At 34.7% G+C, this 19,428-nt stretch overlaps 1 protein-coding gene across 1 annotated transcript in view; it reads left to right on the top strand.

Annotated features, from left to right (window-relative positions):
- Nucleotides 1–19,428, top strand: part of LOC145681645 (uncharacterized) — a 238,749-nt gene that overhangs the window by 98,863 nt on the left and 120,458 nt on the right. Inside the window, exon 3 of the mRNA XM_081753267.1 lies at nt 6,894–6,981. Within this exon, the coding sequence (XP_081609393.1) occupies nt 6,894–6,981 (88 nt within the window). The remainder of the gene's footprint in view (nt 1–6,893; nt 6,982–19,428) is intronic.

Raw genomic sequence — 19,428 nt, 5'->3', positions numbered from 1 at the left:
AGACAAATTAAAAAAAAACTTGAAGTATATTATTTATTGAGTGTGTTGAATATCTCATATATCATATAAACCCCCAAAATGTGAAGTACACGTAGTCAAACATGACCTCTGGCATACCGGAATAAGTACATACATGACTATAGATAGAGCTTAAAAGTATACATTGTGAAATTGTGAAAAAAAAACAAAGACTATTTCGTATACTCTTCAACAGTCAGAAACAAAAAGTTACTTCCTGGGATCCATTCCCCCTCTCCCTTCGCTGCTGTAAAAGGCATTAAATACCCATGGCCTACTATGGATAATAGGCACTCATCTTAGTCGGCGGCGCTACAATTAATCTGAGGAGCAAATAAGTCATTTTTAGAATTAGGGCCCTACCATATCTACCAAACCTACCATATCTACCATAACTACCATACCAAGGATGTTAGACGCGTCACAGGGAAAGTTATGTCGAATTAATACCAAAATAAATGTTTTGCCAACATATTGGGATGAATATTTTTTTTGTTCTTTGTGTGAGTGTGCCCGGGCACGAATGAGTTACCCTTCTTCTTCTCCTATAAGACTCCCAATATGCTGACAAATACAGAGAACATATAAGGACAACAAGAGTTGACATAGCTAAAAAAAGGAAAGAAATTGTTAGTAGTAAATCCGTACATTTATACATACATGCATAAATCCCTGTTTAAAGTATACTCAAGTCCAATTTAAATATACGTCATTGCAGCTACAAACTTCTCAGTGACATTATAGGAATCCATCCGTTGCCGCCGCATGATTATTTTACTTTCTTTCTCGATGAGAGAAACCAAATCGAGGTCAAAATAGCAAACAGACTGAGTAGAAGTTAAAAAAAAACACATGTACATACTGTGTTCACTTGTATAGAACAGATCTATACACTAAGTTTGTAATATATTACACTTATTGCAACCAATGTAAAGAGCAATAGCTAATAATGTAAGATTTATTCTTCGATAACATTAGGATGAAGTTTAATATAAAATGTGTATAAACGCACCTGAAACAGTTATTAAGCATTGTGTTTTAATCGCTAGTTGCTCATTATTCAAGTTATTTTTTTTACATACGCGATTTAAGCATTCAGGATGCAATCGCTTCTATATTACAATAAATATATTACAGAATATGTAACATTGTAATCAAATACTTTCCAAGTTATAGTTTCTTTATATGCCATAAATATTCAATAGTCACTTAATTCTTGTTTTCATAGGAAGGTAGAGTACGCTTAATTAATTATAAATGGTCTATTGAAACAACATAAAGAATTTTGTTCACAAACTGTAAGGCACAACCCCGCAATATTTTAAAAATTAAGGCAAACACAATCGAGTGTACTATTCTATATCATTATGTGTTTCCCTTTTAGTTATACTATAAACAAGGAAAACTGCTACTGTAATTTTATCGTTCAAATCAGTCAAACTTTAAAGCGCTTCACGCTAATTTTTTTGAGTGTATTTAATGTGAATTTTCTTTAAGTCCTAGCTAAATCATATTAGTAGCTTGAGACAATCACATTTAACACGTAGGACTATAATTGTACTCAGTACAGTAAATATAATGGTACTTAGCAAATCAGTAAACTCACAAAATCTTAATTTCCTTTATGATACTAAAAGTCGTATTCGTAAATGGTTCAAAGGCATGCTTAATACTATGGTTAGGAATTGGTTTTAAAAAAATCTACTATTGTGAGTTCACACAAAACCTCTTGACAATTTTAAGCTAAAAGGATCCCATGATTGTAAGGTTTCATTCTACAAATTCCAAATCATAAAGCTTCGTACTAAACATGGTTCTTTTATCTACTATTTTGTTAATAGAACTGTTGTAGCATTTAAATGTAGTATAGTCAAAACGCATGAAATCTTACAATCCCGCTCTCTTGCAATTTATCCGTTAATGATCTCCAAATTTCTCAAGAAAGTTATTTTTAGTTTCTTAGCGCCTTACGTAAGGCCCGTTCTATATTAACCCTTTAACTCCCAGCAACTTGCCTTGAACAACCGTTTCTGTATTTAGATATAAATATCAGGAAGATAACTTTCAGCATTTTTTATTTTATTTTTTTTACCGAGGTCGGCGGATAACTGTTACACAGTTATGCCTCGAAGTCCTAAGCCGGACTCAAATTATGGGGCGAGACGCCCGCGCTTTTCAAATTGAGTGTGCAGCAAGGAAAAGAGAGAAAGGGAGAACGGAGTCAGGTGATTCTCTGATTGTATTAGCAACCTGATGCCTCATTGACACCAACCCACACGCATGTAATAGTGGTATGACCCTGGCTTTGATTTACTCAGATCACAGCGACGGGTCCGGGAATGCAAATGTAGTTAATACCACGCAAGCGATAAATACATGAAAACATTATGTATTTGGAGCTATGCGTGAAATAAAAAATGTAAAAGTAAATGTAAAATAGAAATTTCAACCCCGGCGTGATAGGGAAAAATCATAAAAAGAACTAGAAGTCTTAGCCACTATTGAGCATGCGCGTGAAGATGTTTCTCCAAGCTCGTCGAGGCTCGTGACGTAGCTTTCGAGCGACGTCAGACTGGCAGAAATGCGTAGGACGAAGCGCCTATATAAGCGAGGCCTGTTCGCCGGCACGGGTGATTCTTCAGCCTGCCGACTACGAGAGTGTGTCTCCCCTTGTTACGGCCGCTCGTCGTCAAATCAGGTATGTGATTATTTTTTCTAAGTTCCCCCTCAACTCGGGATGAGCACCTTGAGAATGTTTAGTTACAAATATGAAGTTATTGTCAACTCGAGACCGAATTCCCTCTTCGAGAATTAACACTTTTCCCTTTGGGCCAATGCAAGTTGCGATGTACGAAGTTTCAATTTCACTATTTTCAATAAATCGCGGCTTAGCATAAAAACCTTCTAGCACCCATTGGGTAACGAAAGGGTTGTGCCCATAAACGTGATGTAGTAAGAATTTCAAGTTGTAATTCCAAGTAACCGATTTGTAAAATTCATCTGTATTCTCATTTTTATTTTTTTCGTATTCTCATAAATAAAATGTAAAATGGATTGGTCTCTTTAATTTAGTCAAGCTATCCCTCCCTATCTAGATTCAGCTCACAGTCTTCATATGTTACCTGGGTTTCGATTTCCAGTACAAGCTCTACCACTGAAATACGAGTCTCCCCCCCATTATTAAGGCTTTCAGTGCACTTTCTCATCATCTTCAAACCAGTAGGCCAAAGACGTTTTCAAGACCGAGGCTAAAAGGGAGTTGGACTCAGAACCAACTTTGTCATACTGGGTGGAGAGTGAAGAAGTGATCTCAATTACAATTTCACAAAAGAAAGTGTGCACAAATATAAATGCCAACCTCAAAACTAGAAAACAACATATAACAATATATATCACAATATTATAACGACACTTGAGTTGAAAACACATAATTGAAAATAGAAGTATCAAAAACCGCAATAACTTTCTTTACAACCTGATAATAATTGCACATTGAAACCAAAAGGAAAACAAGTACACGCCTTACATATTTGGCTTTATTTATGTATATCTTAATAAAGAAGTTTCGTTACAGGGGTGGGTAAAATTTGTAATTTGTAAAGAAACCACTTTGGAGGGTAATATGAAATAGTCGTGAAATGTGGAATACAAATGCTATATAGAATAGAAACGAGTTATTTTTAAACAGACAATGAATACAGTGACAATATATGAACATTCTGAATGCCAAGTCATAACTGATTGGGATTACTTGCAAAAGTCATAAATATAATACTCTGCTTCAGGATCGGCACAGTCATTGTGTGCTCACATTAAACATGATGAACGCTGGACCCAAGCTCACCCCTTGTATCATCAGAAAATTTGCTGTAATAAAAAATACACTTAACATTGTTGTCATTATAAATGTATGTTTAATTGCCCAATACTGATAGATATTTTTGTAATCGGAATACCATACGGAATACCATGCTTTTCTTCCGGATATTCCATATTGACCTCCACGCCACCTTGGAAATGAAAGAGCTGTTAAACGCATTCGAAGGCGTATATTATAATAGCGCTTATCAAACTACCACTCTGTATATCCAACGTCATAGTAAATAAAGAATTGTTGTTCCATTACATTTCTATAGGAGAATACAGGTTGTATACCACTTACCTGTAAAAGTATTCCTGAATAAGAAATCAGATTTTCACGTCTACCAACACAACGAATGTCACAAAAACATGGAGACTGACTGTAGAGCATCATGGGGACGTGAGATAGTAGTTTCTTTCCTCTCCGCTTGGAAGCAACACATCACAGGCGAGCTAATGAGGTATTCCATATTATCCGTCTATTCCATAGTACCCGAACTTCCTCTATTTATATACATATATGAAAACATGGGTCACCTTCAGACTTTCAAAAATTTCTCCCGACCTTAGTTTTCAAGATACAAAAACGAAATTTTGCGCACGTATTATGTATGTAACAAGACTTTTTTAAAAGATTCGGATCCTTACGTGAACCCAGGTCCAAGCCAGAGGGGCACAAAAATTTCAAATTGTTTCGAAAAATCTCGTTATTTTTTTTAATTTTCTTATTTCTGGTGTATAATACGGACAAGAGAGTGCTACCGTTGGAAAGTATGATCTATCCTGAGAAAAACAAGGTATGAACCACGATCCTACGATAAATAATAAGAAAGCAGTAGCTGTTTGAGTTAAAGTCTAAAATTTACCTCAAAAAGTGGAAATCCTAAAAGGGTTAAACGCCGATTTGAAAACGGTGCTTTTTATCGAATAAGAAGGCTGTTTCTAACATTGAATTAAAGGCACAACGTAATCTACGACAGAAATTCTTGCTCCTCTTTGGTAATTCTTCCTCAACTGGATTATATTGGGGGCGAGGACCCCACCTTTAAATATTGGGGGGGGCAGGAGTGCCCTGCCCCCCCAAAGTCGGCGCCTATGGGAGATGATGTTTCAGAGGAATAAAATGGTGAAATGAAGAAAGCGGATGGAAGCACGATAACACAACGCCGCGCAAATTCATACAAACTGGTTTTGTTCATGTCAAAGTCAATTTGTGTGAGATCGAACCAGAGGCAAATAGCGCTAGAGCTGAACTGAGCTACGATTCCCGTTTACCCCTTGTATATTGAGGGAAATATAGAAACAGCCTTAGAGGTTTTCGATTCTCTGAGATATATTTTCCAGAGTATTAGAGATACCCGAAACCAACTCTAAGTGATATTTCAATTTTCAAACCTTATTGGGCAAAGTTAAATTAAAATATATTATCTGTCTTTTTCCTTTCTTTTATAGTTGTTTCCCGTTTTCATATTAATACTACTTTTATGTACGTTTATTTTATGTTAAGTGATTTTACCCCTTCCTTTTTCTAATCTTCACGATAGAAAATTAAATGTCACTTGAAATATATTCTCTTTTAATTAATACTTACGTTTATTTTAATCGACTTTTTTTTCCTGTGATATTATTTCTTCCGCCTCACCAAATAAAATGACATTTTCGTATTTCACATAATATTCCACCAAAATCGCCCTACCCATGGAACCACAAATACATACTGTGATGTGGTGTTGATCCTCGCTTCAGTTGTTCGTTCAGTTTCCCCATAAAACATCTTAAACATTAACATTATATTCTATATATTTTCGGATATCCCAGTAGTAACCTTACTGGGCTTCCAAGTATCTTAAGGAGTATAGTAAATATTATGTTTGGGCTGTAATAAATCTATATGCAAAGAGCTTCCTAATTGTCTGTATGAAGAGATTTCAGAATTTGCGAGTGGAAAAACACTCATTGGTTACTGAAAAATAAAACAACAAACTTCTACGTTGACTGGCTAGCACTTATTAGGGGAAATAACTACTGGCTTCGGGAGCTAAATTTGCTCCCAGGATTATTCAAATTGTAATGAATATCAAGTTCATCCCTCTTAAGCTCTTATCCCACCAAAAATTTTAGACTTCCAAAATTAATATAGTAGTTGCGTCTACGAACATTCATTAAAGATAGTGCGAGGAAAATTACCATTTGTTCCGTAAATGAGGCTAGGAAATAACTTAAATTATCATTTCTATGCTTCCACATTTGACATTTGTGTCTGTAAGTTTGTAATACTAATGCCATTTTGGTGAAACTTTTCATGAACCGTCCTTCTATTTGCAGAAATATATAAACTCTTTGGTATTTCAAACTATCAAACATAATGCGGTAATGTTTCGTGAATCATTGCAGTTTCGTTTTTCATGCACATTCAGGACAATGTATCCTGGTCGTCTTGTGTAATCTGGCAAAGATTTTATTTAAGGCCTCACAATTATTCACACATTATAAAGTTGAATACAGAAAAGAAATACACTGGGGCATTCCGCTTCCCCTACAGGTCTTTTTCAAACTTCCGTGATATCATATTAAATATTTACTTTGGTAATAGAACATTGTGATTTAATGTATATTTTCATTGACTCGATTCTGCAATCCCCTTGTGCTTAGTGTTAAAAGTAGCGAACATATTCGGTGAATCTAGCCACCTACTATGATGGGATTGAAATGATTGAATTGATTGAAAGATATGTGCATAAATGGCAATGCAAACATCGAAACTGTATTTTCTGGAGCGTAGCCGAATATAAACATAAATTACTGTAAAAAGATTGTAGATCTAATTTAGAATATATATACTGGTTAAGGAGTGTAGTTTTTCTCAAATAGAATTACTGCAGTGTCGAAAAGTTTGACTGTGAATCGAAACATGCAACTCTGGGTTTTCTTTAAAATCATATTACAGTGATTTCAACAGACACTATATTGACACATATTTGTTTCATCTACACTAATTTTTAATATATTTGCAGGTTATTGCGTTATCTATATTGGGGTGTTCATATAAGATATTACAACAATTGGATTCCATTTGGTATGCGCCTCCAAATAAAGTAAAAGGTAAGTGCTATTTAAAGTAAAATCTAAAATTTCAAGTCGAAAGCAATGGGTTCTCGCCACGAAAGAAACATTAATTTTCGCAGAAAGTCTTTTCTGAAATTAAGAATACTATTGGCGTTCTGTATAAGCAAAATAAATTTGCTCATATTAACGCTACAATTTAGTACCTTTCGATATGAGTTATACACTAAACCCAAAGAAATAACTGAACCTTAGAGGATGAGTGCGCTCATGTTCAATTAGTAATATAAATGTCGTAAAACAGTGATCAACACAGGGTTTGGTACAATGAAAATCGTATCAAAAAATAAATATTATACCTCAACATGAAGTTAGATACTAAATAAGGCGGTATCTATCACGTTAGCGATAAATTGGTACAAATAATAAAATAGTGGTATGATTTGCTATAATTCGATAGCAGAAGTGGGTGAATATATGGACAGTATCTTTGATACACGAAGATCCGTTAGTTCTCTGTGTACTGATATTTACAATAACTCTTTTAGAGATTTCCAAACTATCGTGATACTGCAAATTTTAATACTCTCCCGTAATGAAATGTAATTTCGTTACGTTAGTAAGTCCGTGCCTCATATAGGTTAAGGATAGCAAACAACGTTAAATGTAAGCAAATGAACAAACAAAAGATGAATGGAGGCGAAGATTACATTTGTAAGAAAAGTGGTGGGAATAATCTAGTTCGCTATGTAAACTTATGCAAACAATACATATGATGGCGATCATGGCTAAGGTCTCACCAGCGCATATTGATTGTGGAAAGTAATTTAATTACTTTCTTTTTCTTAACACGAAATATCTATATCCAGTAACAAAAGCTATCCTTAAAGTATTTTACCGCTTTATTGTCATTTAATATATATATATATATATATATATATATATATATATATATATATATATATATATATATATATATGTTATGTATGTGAACTGTTTAGTTGACAAGTAGATAAAACATGTATTTTTGACCTAAATTTAAAGTCTCAATCTTGCCAGGGATTTATATTTTTCTTTAGTGTGGCTACCAGAGACAAAAAAGTAGTCTAGTTAGGACATTTGAAGTTCAGGTAGTCTATATAATTTCGTAAATCAGTGTAATGCTACAGTGCTAACTGATTCTCTGGCATGATGTAGGTTTTAAGTATGTAGGAATACATGCTGCATTTTATTTTCTTATTCTTCGGTATATTTTCTCCGAGAACACTGTAATACTGAAATAAAAAGAGATTCGACAAAGCAATTTTTCGAAATCGCTAGTTATTAGTTAGGTAGTAACACTCCCGTTTATTACTGTAGGTAACGAATATATTTTGTTTACTTACTAGTACTTCACTAACGACATTATTAATTGAGGATTTTCATGCAACAAGGATGTAAGACTGAAACATGCAGTTGCAGAAAAAAATTTGAAAAATTATTTTTTTACATAAAAAAAATTGCAACATTTTATTCCGATATTGAATTGAGATGTTACAAGGAGGCCAAACAAGCATGGCAAAACCACAAATGCGTTCGTTGCAAAAAGAGCGTAAACTCGGTTACATCTTTATAATATCCAACTCCTCAATTTGTATTTATAAATAATCTCATTTCTGTACTTAATCTTTCGGAACACTCATATTTCACTCCATAGCTTATTAGACTCTCATAGATCATATGTGTTTTGATCTGTGTGAATGAAATTACGCACCAATTTAGGTTCTCCTAATCATTCCAGCAAAGGAAAATTATTAAAAATTTAATCTTTTATTAACTGCTGCTGTGGTTATAAAATTGCGCCTCCTGTTGTTCAGTCCACAACCCAATTCATGAAACAAAACTATTCAATTAAGCTGTTTCCTTCTTTTCGAGATGATGAAATTGCATCTACCTAAGTCATGCTTATTTCTGTACTATAATAAAATTCAAATAATTTATTCCTGTAAGAGATGATTTTCAATAGTTGTTATGTCGACGTATATGTTTTATTTTAATGAAGTATGACTTGTACCAGTATAACTTCAAACATAATACAATACGAAACGTACAAGGCAAAAAATCTAAAACGTTTGCAAAAGTGTAAAAATCATATGTAGTATGGTGTGGGGCCTCCTTTTGCGTACAAAACAGATTGGATCCGACATGGAATGGACGTATACAGATCCTGAATCGTGGCCTGTGGAATTTTGTACCATTGTTCCTCCAAAACTTGCAACAGTTCCTTAAGAGATGCTGGTGGAAGGTAATGAGACCAAAAACACCTTTCTAACTTAAAGCAAAATGGCTCAGTGTGTTCAGATCTGGTGATTGTGGGACTCAGGGGAGGTGTGATAGCTCGTGGTCATGTTCCTCAAAAAATGATTTCACAGATTTTGCAGCGTGACAATGCGCCAAATCATCTTGGTAGATGCCATCACCATCAGGGAACTATATTTGGGCCATGGGTAGAACCTGGTCCCTCAAAGTGGCCTCATACACATTAGCATTCATCATTCCATTCAGGACTTTGACGGGACCTGCAGAAAAAAGCATATCACTGCACATACTGTAACAGAACCACCCCATGATTTACAGTTGTGATGAGGCAGTCTGTATCATAATCCTGCGACGGTGTTCTCCATACGTAAACACGAAAGATTGTTGGAAACAAGGTGAAGGTTGATTCATCGAACCATGTTACGCGTTTCTACTGCTCATGAGTCCACGCCTTGTGCTCCTAGCACCACTGGATACGCCTCTTCGCATTTACTGCTGTTACCAGGGGTTTGAATATAGCGGTCTTGCCATGAGGTTTCATTTTTTGAAGTTCCCGTCGCATTGTTTTCAATGAAACCGGACTCTTTAGGCCGGAATTTAGTTCAAACGTAATTGTTATTGCGTTAGTCTTATTTTTAGCTGCTACAATCCGTTTTAAATGCCTCCGGTTGAAACTGCACCCCATCTGCTGCGTGGAGCTGAAAGACAGCAGACAATGGTGGTTCATTATTAATTTCCATATGGTTTCCAGAAGTATCGAAAGTCTGCAGCCCATCGAACCACTGAAATTCCATAGAAAATGAAATTGGAATAGGTGCACATCAAACATATTGTAAAGATGACATCTCGTAGTCTTCATCAAGAAAATAGCTATCACCACGAGATGGCACCAGCCCATAATATGGTCGCCAGCAAGAGGAGATCTTGCAAAGTATCATATAATGCATCTCAGTCTTTTGTATCAGAATCCAACTCCGTTGGAACAAAAGCTTTCACCCACGAATCAGATGAAACTATATAACCAATAATAACAGAAAACAAAGAATGTTGAAATTTTAGAGGCCCACATATAGTATAGCTCTACGTACCCATGTATCCAATATACATTTGAAAAGAACAATCATCACTGACAGGTAAGTATTTTAATTCTTCTGTGTTTTAGGTTATGCTGATAGGTTAGATAAGGTTAGGATTTCCAGGTAAGTATATTAGTTAGCTAGGTTAGGCTGAATAACGTTATGAGGTAGCTTGCTTCTATGAATGACGGCCATGTAAGACAATTCAGGTTTCAAACGAATCTCTAGTAATTATATATATATTATTCATATTCAATAAATTACGCCATTTTATTAATATTATTTAATTACTTATTTGCTTGCCTCTTTGGCTTATATAAACATCTTTAATAACGTAATAACCACAATCCATTCAAATAGTATAATTATATTTATCGTAATCATCAACAAGTTTTTTTTCATACGGATTCACATAATTAATATACATCCTCACCTATCACTTACAGGTCGTAAATAAGCTACTCAGAACGACATTGAAGATGAAATCCAGAAAACCATACATGAATCATTCCTATCAAACTTCATTAAAGAAACTAAAATTTTGAGGATACATTAATATAAAGCTATACAATAGACATCAGGAACATCGGATTGGGAGGAAACATTATGAGGACCCTATGGGTCCAAGAACTTCTAGAATGTCATTCCGATTAATTTCATACGAATCGTTCGAGTATCTTAATTTCTTGTCTTTTTTTCGTACAATTTTCTTCTTTTCTTTTTAGATAACATCGTGGATATATGGTTCAGACTAAAATCCAAGTTGTCTACTGCCTGTAAAAAATTTGTGTGATACAAACATTGTAACAATATAGAATAACTTATTAAATCAATAGACGACTGAACATCACAAACAAGAATTTTCAGAACAGCAAAACTGTAAAAACAGTAAATGAAATAACTATAAACACAATTTTGTAATCGATCACGAAGTGGAGCATTACAATTTCCCGGGCCATACAAAAATTTTATCTTGAGATAAAATTTTATTAAATTTGTTTAAATCCGTTGAGTATCATTATTTTAAAATAATTTCTTTTTCTTTCTAAACATGGAAATAATTGAAATTACAATAGTATTGAGCTACATAAAATTTTAAGGATGTATATTAAAAGTAGCATAATTTTTTCCGACTGGTTATAACATAGGGACCAGTGTATTAAGGCATACATTTATGGTTAGATGTTCAACAAACAAAACAATGGTAATAACATAATAAACAACAAGAACAAAATTTAATCATCCGTTAGTCGATGTTGATCCTTGAATGATATAATAAATTGCAACACACAATGAAACAACATCCATTTGTCGATTTTGTCTTTTTCCGCCTCTTTCATCTCCAGCTTCTTCTGTCCCAAATCTTTTCATTATATGCCTGTTTCTTCCTGTCTTTCTTTCTTTTCCGCTTTCTGCCACGTATTTCCTTTTCTACTTTATTGTCTTTCTTCCTATGGTGTTTCCATCTCTTGTTCAGTCCGATTTTCTTTCTTCTCTTCCTCTCTTTCTTCAGGTTGCATAGTTGCTTTGGGGTTTCTCTCTTCTTCTTTTTCTTCCGAAAATTCTATATGAGTTGTCTTCTAATTTTCTTTCTCTTTGAACATCTTATCAACTGTGGCTTCTTCTTCTGCCTGTTCATCAAATATCTTTATTTTGAATTTCTTTCTCTTCTTTTTCTTTATTGCAAATTTTCTCCTACACCTTTTGAAGTGAAAATTTTCACGTGATTGCAAATTGTAATGATTGTCACTTTTTAGGTTAGCATTGATGTCGGTGTCTTTGTCGTTTTCTATTATCGCGTATTTGTCAGCTTCTGTATACTCCAGGTGACTTTCATTTCTCTTGACTTCATCGAAACCATCTAATTCCTGAGATTCTTCATTACCAGTCTTCCTTTCAGTAATATATCCGCTTTCAAAATCTTGACTTTTTGGTTCTTCCTTTAATTCATTTACTTTCTCCACTTCTAATTCATATTTACTCTCTATTTGTTTATCGTCAGTACTTTGTAGATTTGGTTTATCAGCACTTTCCACCTGTTGCTTCCAAAATGTATTCTTCTTTGATTCACCATCAACATCATTATCTTTAGAATCCTCATTTAAGTGAATTTTTTCGTCGTCATCCATAACATCACTTTCCTTCAAAGGATCAATAATTGCGTTCTCTTTGGACTTAATCACAGCATTGTTTGCTTTTTCGCGATTAGTATTTGTTTCTTCTCTATCAGTTACTTCATTTGATCTACCAGCAACTATTTTCTCATTTGTATCTTCTACGACACTATTCGTTTCCGAGTTAGTTTCCTGAGTGCCAGATTTCAATGTAGTAACTACCTGCTTTATTTCACTTTTCAATTCCAGTTTCACATCTTCCATATATTTACATAGATTTTCCGTCTCCGACTGGAAAAACAGACTAAATTCTTCAATACTACATAATATCAAATTCAATAAATAATGCTTTGTAACTTCACTGGCATCATTTATACTCAAGTTATTTTCTTTATCACCTTTTTATTACATAATTCATCAGTTTCTTCCGTATTTCTCATCATGATTGCCTGTACACCTGCTTTACTTATACACGGTATCGCTTGGCTATGACTTAGTTCATTTATTTTCTTTTTCACATCACTACCACATATATCTTTTTGACCGTCATTATTCATATTTTGGTTTTGCATTATCTTTGCAAAATGCACAAAAATTTAACCCTTCGGGCTCCCATAACCTTCTTCTTTTCCCGACGTCCGTTAAATGCTCAAAATGTTCCCTAGTTTCTGAGTCGTAGACATAAACATTTTGTTGCAGTACCACTACATTCTATTTGATTTTCAATTAGATAGGTTCAGCTCCAATATGATCCTGCGATGGTGTCGCCATTCTGAAACTGCACCCCATCTGCTGTGTGGAGCTGAAAGACAGCAGACAATGGTGGTTCATTATTAATTTCCATATGGTTTCCAGAAGTATCGAAAGTCTGCAGCCCATCGAACCACTGAAATTCCATAGAAAATGAAATTGGAATAGGTGCACATCAAACATATTGTAAAGATGACATCTCGTAGTCTTCATCAAGAAAATAGCTATCACCACGAGATGGCACCAGTCCATAATATGGTCGCCAGCAAGAGGAGATCTTGCAAAGTATCATATAATGCATCTCAGTCTTTTGTATCAGAATCCAACTCCGTTGGAAGAAAAGCTTTCACCCACGAATCAGATGAAACTATATAACCAATAATAACAGAAAACAAAGAATGTTGAAATTTTAGAGGCCCACATATAGTATAGCTCTACGTACCCATGTATCCAATATACATTTGAAAAGAACAATCATCACTGACAGGTAAGTATTTTAATTCTTCTGTGTTTTAGGTTATGCTGATAGGTTAGATAAGGTTAGGATTTCCAGGTAAGTATATTAGTTAGCTAGGTTAGGCTGAATAACGTTATGAGGTAGCTTGCTTCTATGAATGACGGCCATGTAAGACAATTCAGGTTTCAAACGAATCTCTAGTAATTATATATATATTATTCATATTCAATAAATTACGCCATTTTATTAATATTATTTAATTACTTATTTGCTTGCCTCTTTGGCTTATATAAACATCTTTAATAACGTAATAACCACAATCCATTCAAATAGTATAATTATATTTATCGTAATCATCAACAAGTTTTTTTCATACGGATTCTCATAATTAATATACATCCTCACCTATCACTTACAGGTCGTAAATAAGCTACTCAGAACGACATTGAAGCTGAAATCCAGAAAACCATACATGAATCATTCCTATCAAACTTCATTAAAGAAACTAAAATTTTGAGGATACATTAATATAAAGCTATACAATAGACATCAGGAACATCGTTTTGGAAGGAAACATTATGAGGACCCTATGGGTCCAAGAACTTCTAGAATTTCATTCCGATTAATTTCATACGCATCGTTCGATGATCTTAACCTCTTGTCTTTTTTTTCGTACAATTTTCTTCCTTTTTTTTAGATAAAATCGTAGATATATGGTACAGACTAAAATCCAAGTTGTCTACTTCCTGTAAAAAATTTGTATGATACATACATAGTAACAATATAGAATAACTTTTTAAATGAATAGACGACTGAACATCACAAGTAAGAATTTTCAGAACAGCAAAACTATAAAAACAGTAAATGAAATAACTATAAACACAATTTTGTAATCGATCACGAAGTGGAGCATTACACGGTCAATATCTGACAGGATTGTCTTTCGACCAGTGTTGTGCTTTGCAGACGTGGTTTGGCCATGAATTGTGTACGCTCTCGTAATGTTGGGCATAGTGGCTTTTCATACCCCCACAATGTTTGCCACTGTTGCCACTGAAGCTCCAACCAGACGGGCAACAATGATCATGCCTCTTTGGAAGTCTGTCAGATTGCCTATTTTACCGCAGCACTTTCACACCACGACACTCACAGGTGAACTGGTTACAGCTGACTGAAGAGGAAGGTCCACATAACACATTGAAAATAAAATACTATCGGCAACCGCAAAACATGTTTTATACACGACTCCAAAATTGCATTACCACCTGCAATTCTCCTTTTCCTGCAATAGCAGGCAACCCAAAAAGCTCGGCCGTTGGATTGGTTGCAAATTCGAAAAGCGTTGGAGCAAATCTCAATTTTGTCAAAAATATATCAGTGTGGCAAACTGCGAATAAGAGAAAAAATTGTTAAGAATGACAATTTTATTATTGTCACGGAGTTGGATGAAATCAAAAGTTACAAAATGACTTACTTAAGCAGTTCAAATAAGGTGAATGGTAAGAAGAAGATATAAGAAGAAAGCATTTCTCTCTTTCCCCCCTCCCCACCTAAAAAAAGAAACTCATAAAAAGAAAAAGTTATATAATATAAAGGTTTGATATAAATGCCTAACCGCAAAAAATAAAACAAATAGGTAAACGAAACGAAAAAGATACAAACACAGAATAGGGGATACCAGTGGCGTAGCAGACTTGCGGCCCTCCCATACAAGATAAAGAAATGGGGCCCTAGTTGGAAACCCCATTGTAATAATAATAATAATAATAATAATAATAATAATAATAATAATAATAATAATTATTATTATTATTATTATTATTATTATTATTATTATTATTATTATTATTATTATTATTATTATTATTAAAAAGTCGTTCCTTTTCAAAATCTCTGACTCTGCCTAAGAGCATGAATGCATACAGCGATCATGTGTGCACGTTTTGTTAATGAGCGATCCCAAAGACTAAAAGGGATGGAAATATCCAAGAGAGAGAAATAAAAAACTTTCTTATGGTAATTCTATTTCAAAGTTGAAAGCAGTTGCTTTTGCACGTGACTTTTTGTTGCTTTCTTCAGGGAACAGAAAAGTTCTCTCCTAAAAAATTATACGATATAATATTGCACATTTGCAAGTGGGTGTATTTACATTGCAATTTGTGGTAATAAAGATATTTTGATTAGAAAACAACATTGTAAAAGTAAGTTTAATTTCTTCATCCATCGCAAGTCTTAGGGGTCCCTTATACCTCACCGCCCCCCGAATATCGATATCGAAAATTTAAAATGATATATTCATGTTCATATATTCGCGATATCGAACGATGATATATAATAATAAAGATATCGACGATAGCGATGTATCGACATATCACAGGCCCAGGTCCGAGAAGTGATGCTTGAAATATACTGGAATCAACAATCAAAATCTAAATAAGTTCTCCATTTCCGTATTCAATGCTGAGGGGGAAGGGTGTGAAAACGAATAAAAATTTTAAGAAGAACAAATGTTAAGATAAAAGTTTGTTTTCCCCCTCCACTTGAATACAAAAATTAACAGAAAACTATTACTGTAATTTACCTTTTACTTCTGTTTCTAATTGTTATCACAAATAAGCGACAGTACACATACTTTATATAGTATACCAGTACACTCTATAACTTTTCACAACCAAGCGAGCCGGAAGAAGAATTTCCTGTGATATTAAAGTGGAATGTTCTACAAAATAGTCATAATTCATTGGCCATATTTCTATCAGTACTTTGGCACGGACTAAGAGCTACAAGACTAACAGAACTAGAAACTCGAGATTTCATTCCTTTTTTCTCTCAAAGTAAAAGACTTCTGCATTTTCCTGAGATTTTTATTTTCTTAATATAAGTCTCTTATTCTCGGCTTATTCTGGCTACCGCGGTTTCGAGGTAATCGGTAAACGAAAGAGTAAAGATTGTCGACTCTCAACTCTCGACAATTTGTTAGAAGATATTTCACAGTTCATGTTGTTATTTCTTCGTTACAAAAAAACTTCTAGTTGAATCTATTCATGGTCAGTTACTGAACTTATAAACATTTACAATTATTGAAAAATGAATAATTGTTTTTAAACATAAAAAGTCGTTACAGTTCAGTAGAATGCAGTAGTAGATGGAAGTGAAAGAAAATATTGTATATTTGTTGAGATGTGCAAAGTGAATGTGAATAATAAATGTTTCCCATTCTCTAGTTCAGAGGCGGATCTACGATGGACTTCAGGGGGCTCGGTGGTTGATAATACTCCTACTTAGAGCAACTTTTAAGAGCTCAAAACTCTGGAATGGGTTTAATTTAGATATATAAAATAAAAAAGATTCCCTTTTTGGGGGGCAATCGCCATGATCGCCCCTTGGATCCGCCCCTGCTCTTGTGTAGCAGACTTTGAAGACATTTAGTTCGTGTATGCTTATGACGATGCTGATAAGGGATGACCACATCTGGATAATTTTTATTGTGATATGGCATAGAAACTTATCCGGATTGCAATATCCGGTTGACGGATAACAAAACGGTTGACGGATAGGGATAATATCTGGATGTCGGATAATATCCGGATAATTTATAAAATTAAGACAACGGATAATATCTGGATAATACAACATTCGGATAACTGATTAAATCCGGATGACGAATAAAGGACAATATCCGGATACCGAATATGGTTTTAAAAAGATAATAGAAGAGGGACGTATCAGTCTTTTCTGCTCATGGAGTTATTAACCTTCGAGTAGTCGCGCCGCGGTCAAAAGCACCGCAGGGAAATTATTTTTATTGAGTGCCCACTTTGTTTGTCCGACAGACTCTACCGTCTAGCTAATCTTCCCCCTCACCTTCCCGAACATTTCTGCTCAATCACTCCGTTATCCGTTGTTTAATTTAACTACTAGTGATTCTTAAGTGACTCTGCGGTGCTTTCCACCGCGCGCGTCTAACCGTGTAATATTTTTCTCAATGTTTCGCTCTGCACATGACCTTTGGTTTGGAGACGTTTTAAGCTTTATAAACATAAATATTATTTTAATGGACGGAAGAGAGGTCGACAGAGTTAACAAACTGATACCAAGTGGGATAAAGAGAAAATTAGAAATGAACAGCTTAAAAGAACGGAGGGAAATGTTAGGAATGGACTATTCTTATAAATCAGCCGAGATGATCTCGCGGAAGCTTTGTCTGAGGATGATCATAAAAAAACTGTAGAACTGAGTGAACACGAAAGATGAAGTGAGGAGTCTGCGAGCGAGTAGATAACCTAAAATAATTCAATGTAGTGGTGTACAGGTGAAATTTCAAAATAACAGGGAAATAAAATAATTCAATGTAAATTTGATTTGATTTGATTTGATTTCAATTTAACGCCCCTTTCAGCATCAAGCCTATGTAAGACGTGGACCTACTGCTTAACGTGGGATCCGAAGCACATGACCACCCACCGGGAATCGAACCCCGAAATCCCACGCCAAAGGCGCTTATGCTAACCGCTTAGCTACGAGTGATTTCTAATTGAATGTAAAATGCACTGTGAAGCTTTGTTTTATTGTTATGTTTATATAGTATTTATTTTACTAATTTACTATTGCATTTCTAATTTTAGACGAACCAAAGAGTTGAAAAAACAAAATATCGTAATCAGATTTAGAATTTTTAATAAAACCATTGCGTAGTTATATATCCAAAAAAATATGTAACGAAAAAACATTTTATTCCAAAAAAAAAATGAAAAAGAGAGTACATGCCTAATTGTAGGTTCCTCAAATAGTTATTACTGTAAAACTTACTATAATAATAAAAATTTTATTCCCTCTTAATCAGAAAATATACAAAATTACGTTTCTAATACAAAAAAATGTTTAAAACGATATTTGGAACACATTATGATGGTGCGGTCCTTTTGACCGCGCGGGACTACTCACGTTACTTTTTCAGCGCGATTTCTCAAGAGTTAAAAGATGATCATCGGGCAGTGGTCTTTACTATTGAAAGATATTTCTTCTTAAAATGTTTCCTAGTAACTTCCAATTTTCTTGTTCTTGTTGTGGGGCACGCTGGCTCAATGGTGGACCGCTTATTCTGGTGCGTAGTGTCCTTATTATTTTGATCCACGGCAAGTAAGTTTGCGGTGGACAAGATCGTATCCGTAGCTTCTCTCAGGGTACTCCCGCTTCTTGCCACTTTTCATTCCATCACTTCTTCTATTATCATTGACTTGCTGTAATAATTGAGCGCGGTGGTTCAGTGGCAGAGCGTTTCTTCTGTTGCGTGGGTTCCTTATTGTTTCTATCTCCAGCCAAGTAAGTTTGTAGTATAAAAGCTCGTATCCCGTGGTTTTTCTCAGGGTATTCCAGCTTCTTCTCCCTTTTCATTCCACCAATTCCTCTATTATAATTGACTTGGTTTAATCATTGAAAGTAGTGGCTCAGTGGTAGGGCGCTTCCTCTCGTGCATTCGGTCCCTATTTTTTCAAACACTAGCCAAGTAACTTGTGTGGTTAACAGAATCGTATCCGTGGGTTTCCTCAGGGTACTCCCGCTTCTTCACGCTTTTCATTCCACGAATCCCTATATTAACACTGACATACTTTATTCATTGGGCACGGTGGCTCAGTGGTAGACGCTTATTCTTGTGGGTGGGTTCTTATTGTTTCGATTCCTGGCCAAGTAAGTATGTGGTGGACATTAACGTAATAGTCGGTTTTCTCAGGGTACTTCCGCTTCTTCCCACTTTTTATTCCACCAATTCTTCTATTATCATTGACTTTGT

This window comes from Thermobia domestica, chromosome 3, assembly GCF_964235325.1.
Source record: "Thermobia domestica chromosome 3, izTheDome1.hap1.1, whole genome shotgun sequence".
NCBI lineage: Eukaryota > Metazoa > Arthropoda > Insecta > Zygentoma > Lepismatidae > Thermobia > Thermobia domestica.
The sequence above is the reverse complement of the archived record's forward strand: the minus strand, read 5'-3'. Positions and strand labels throughout refer to the sequence as shown.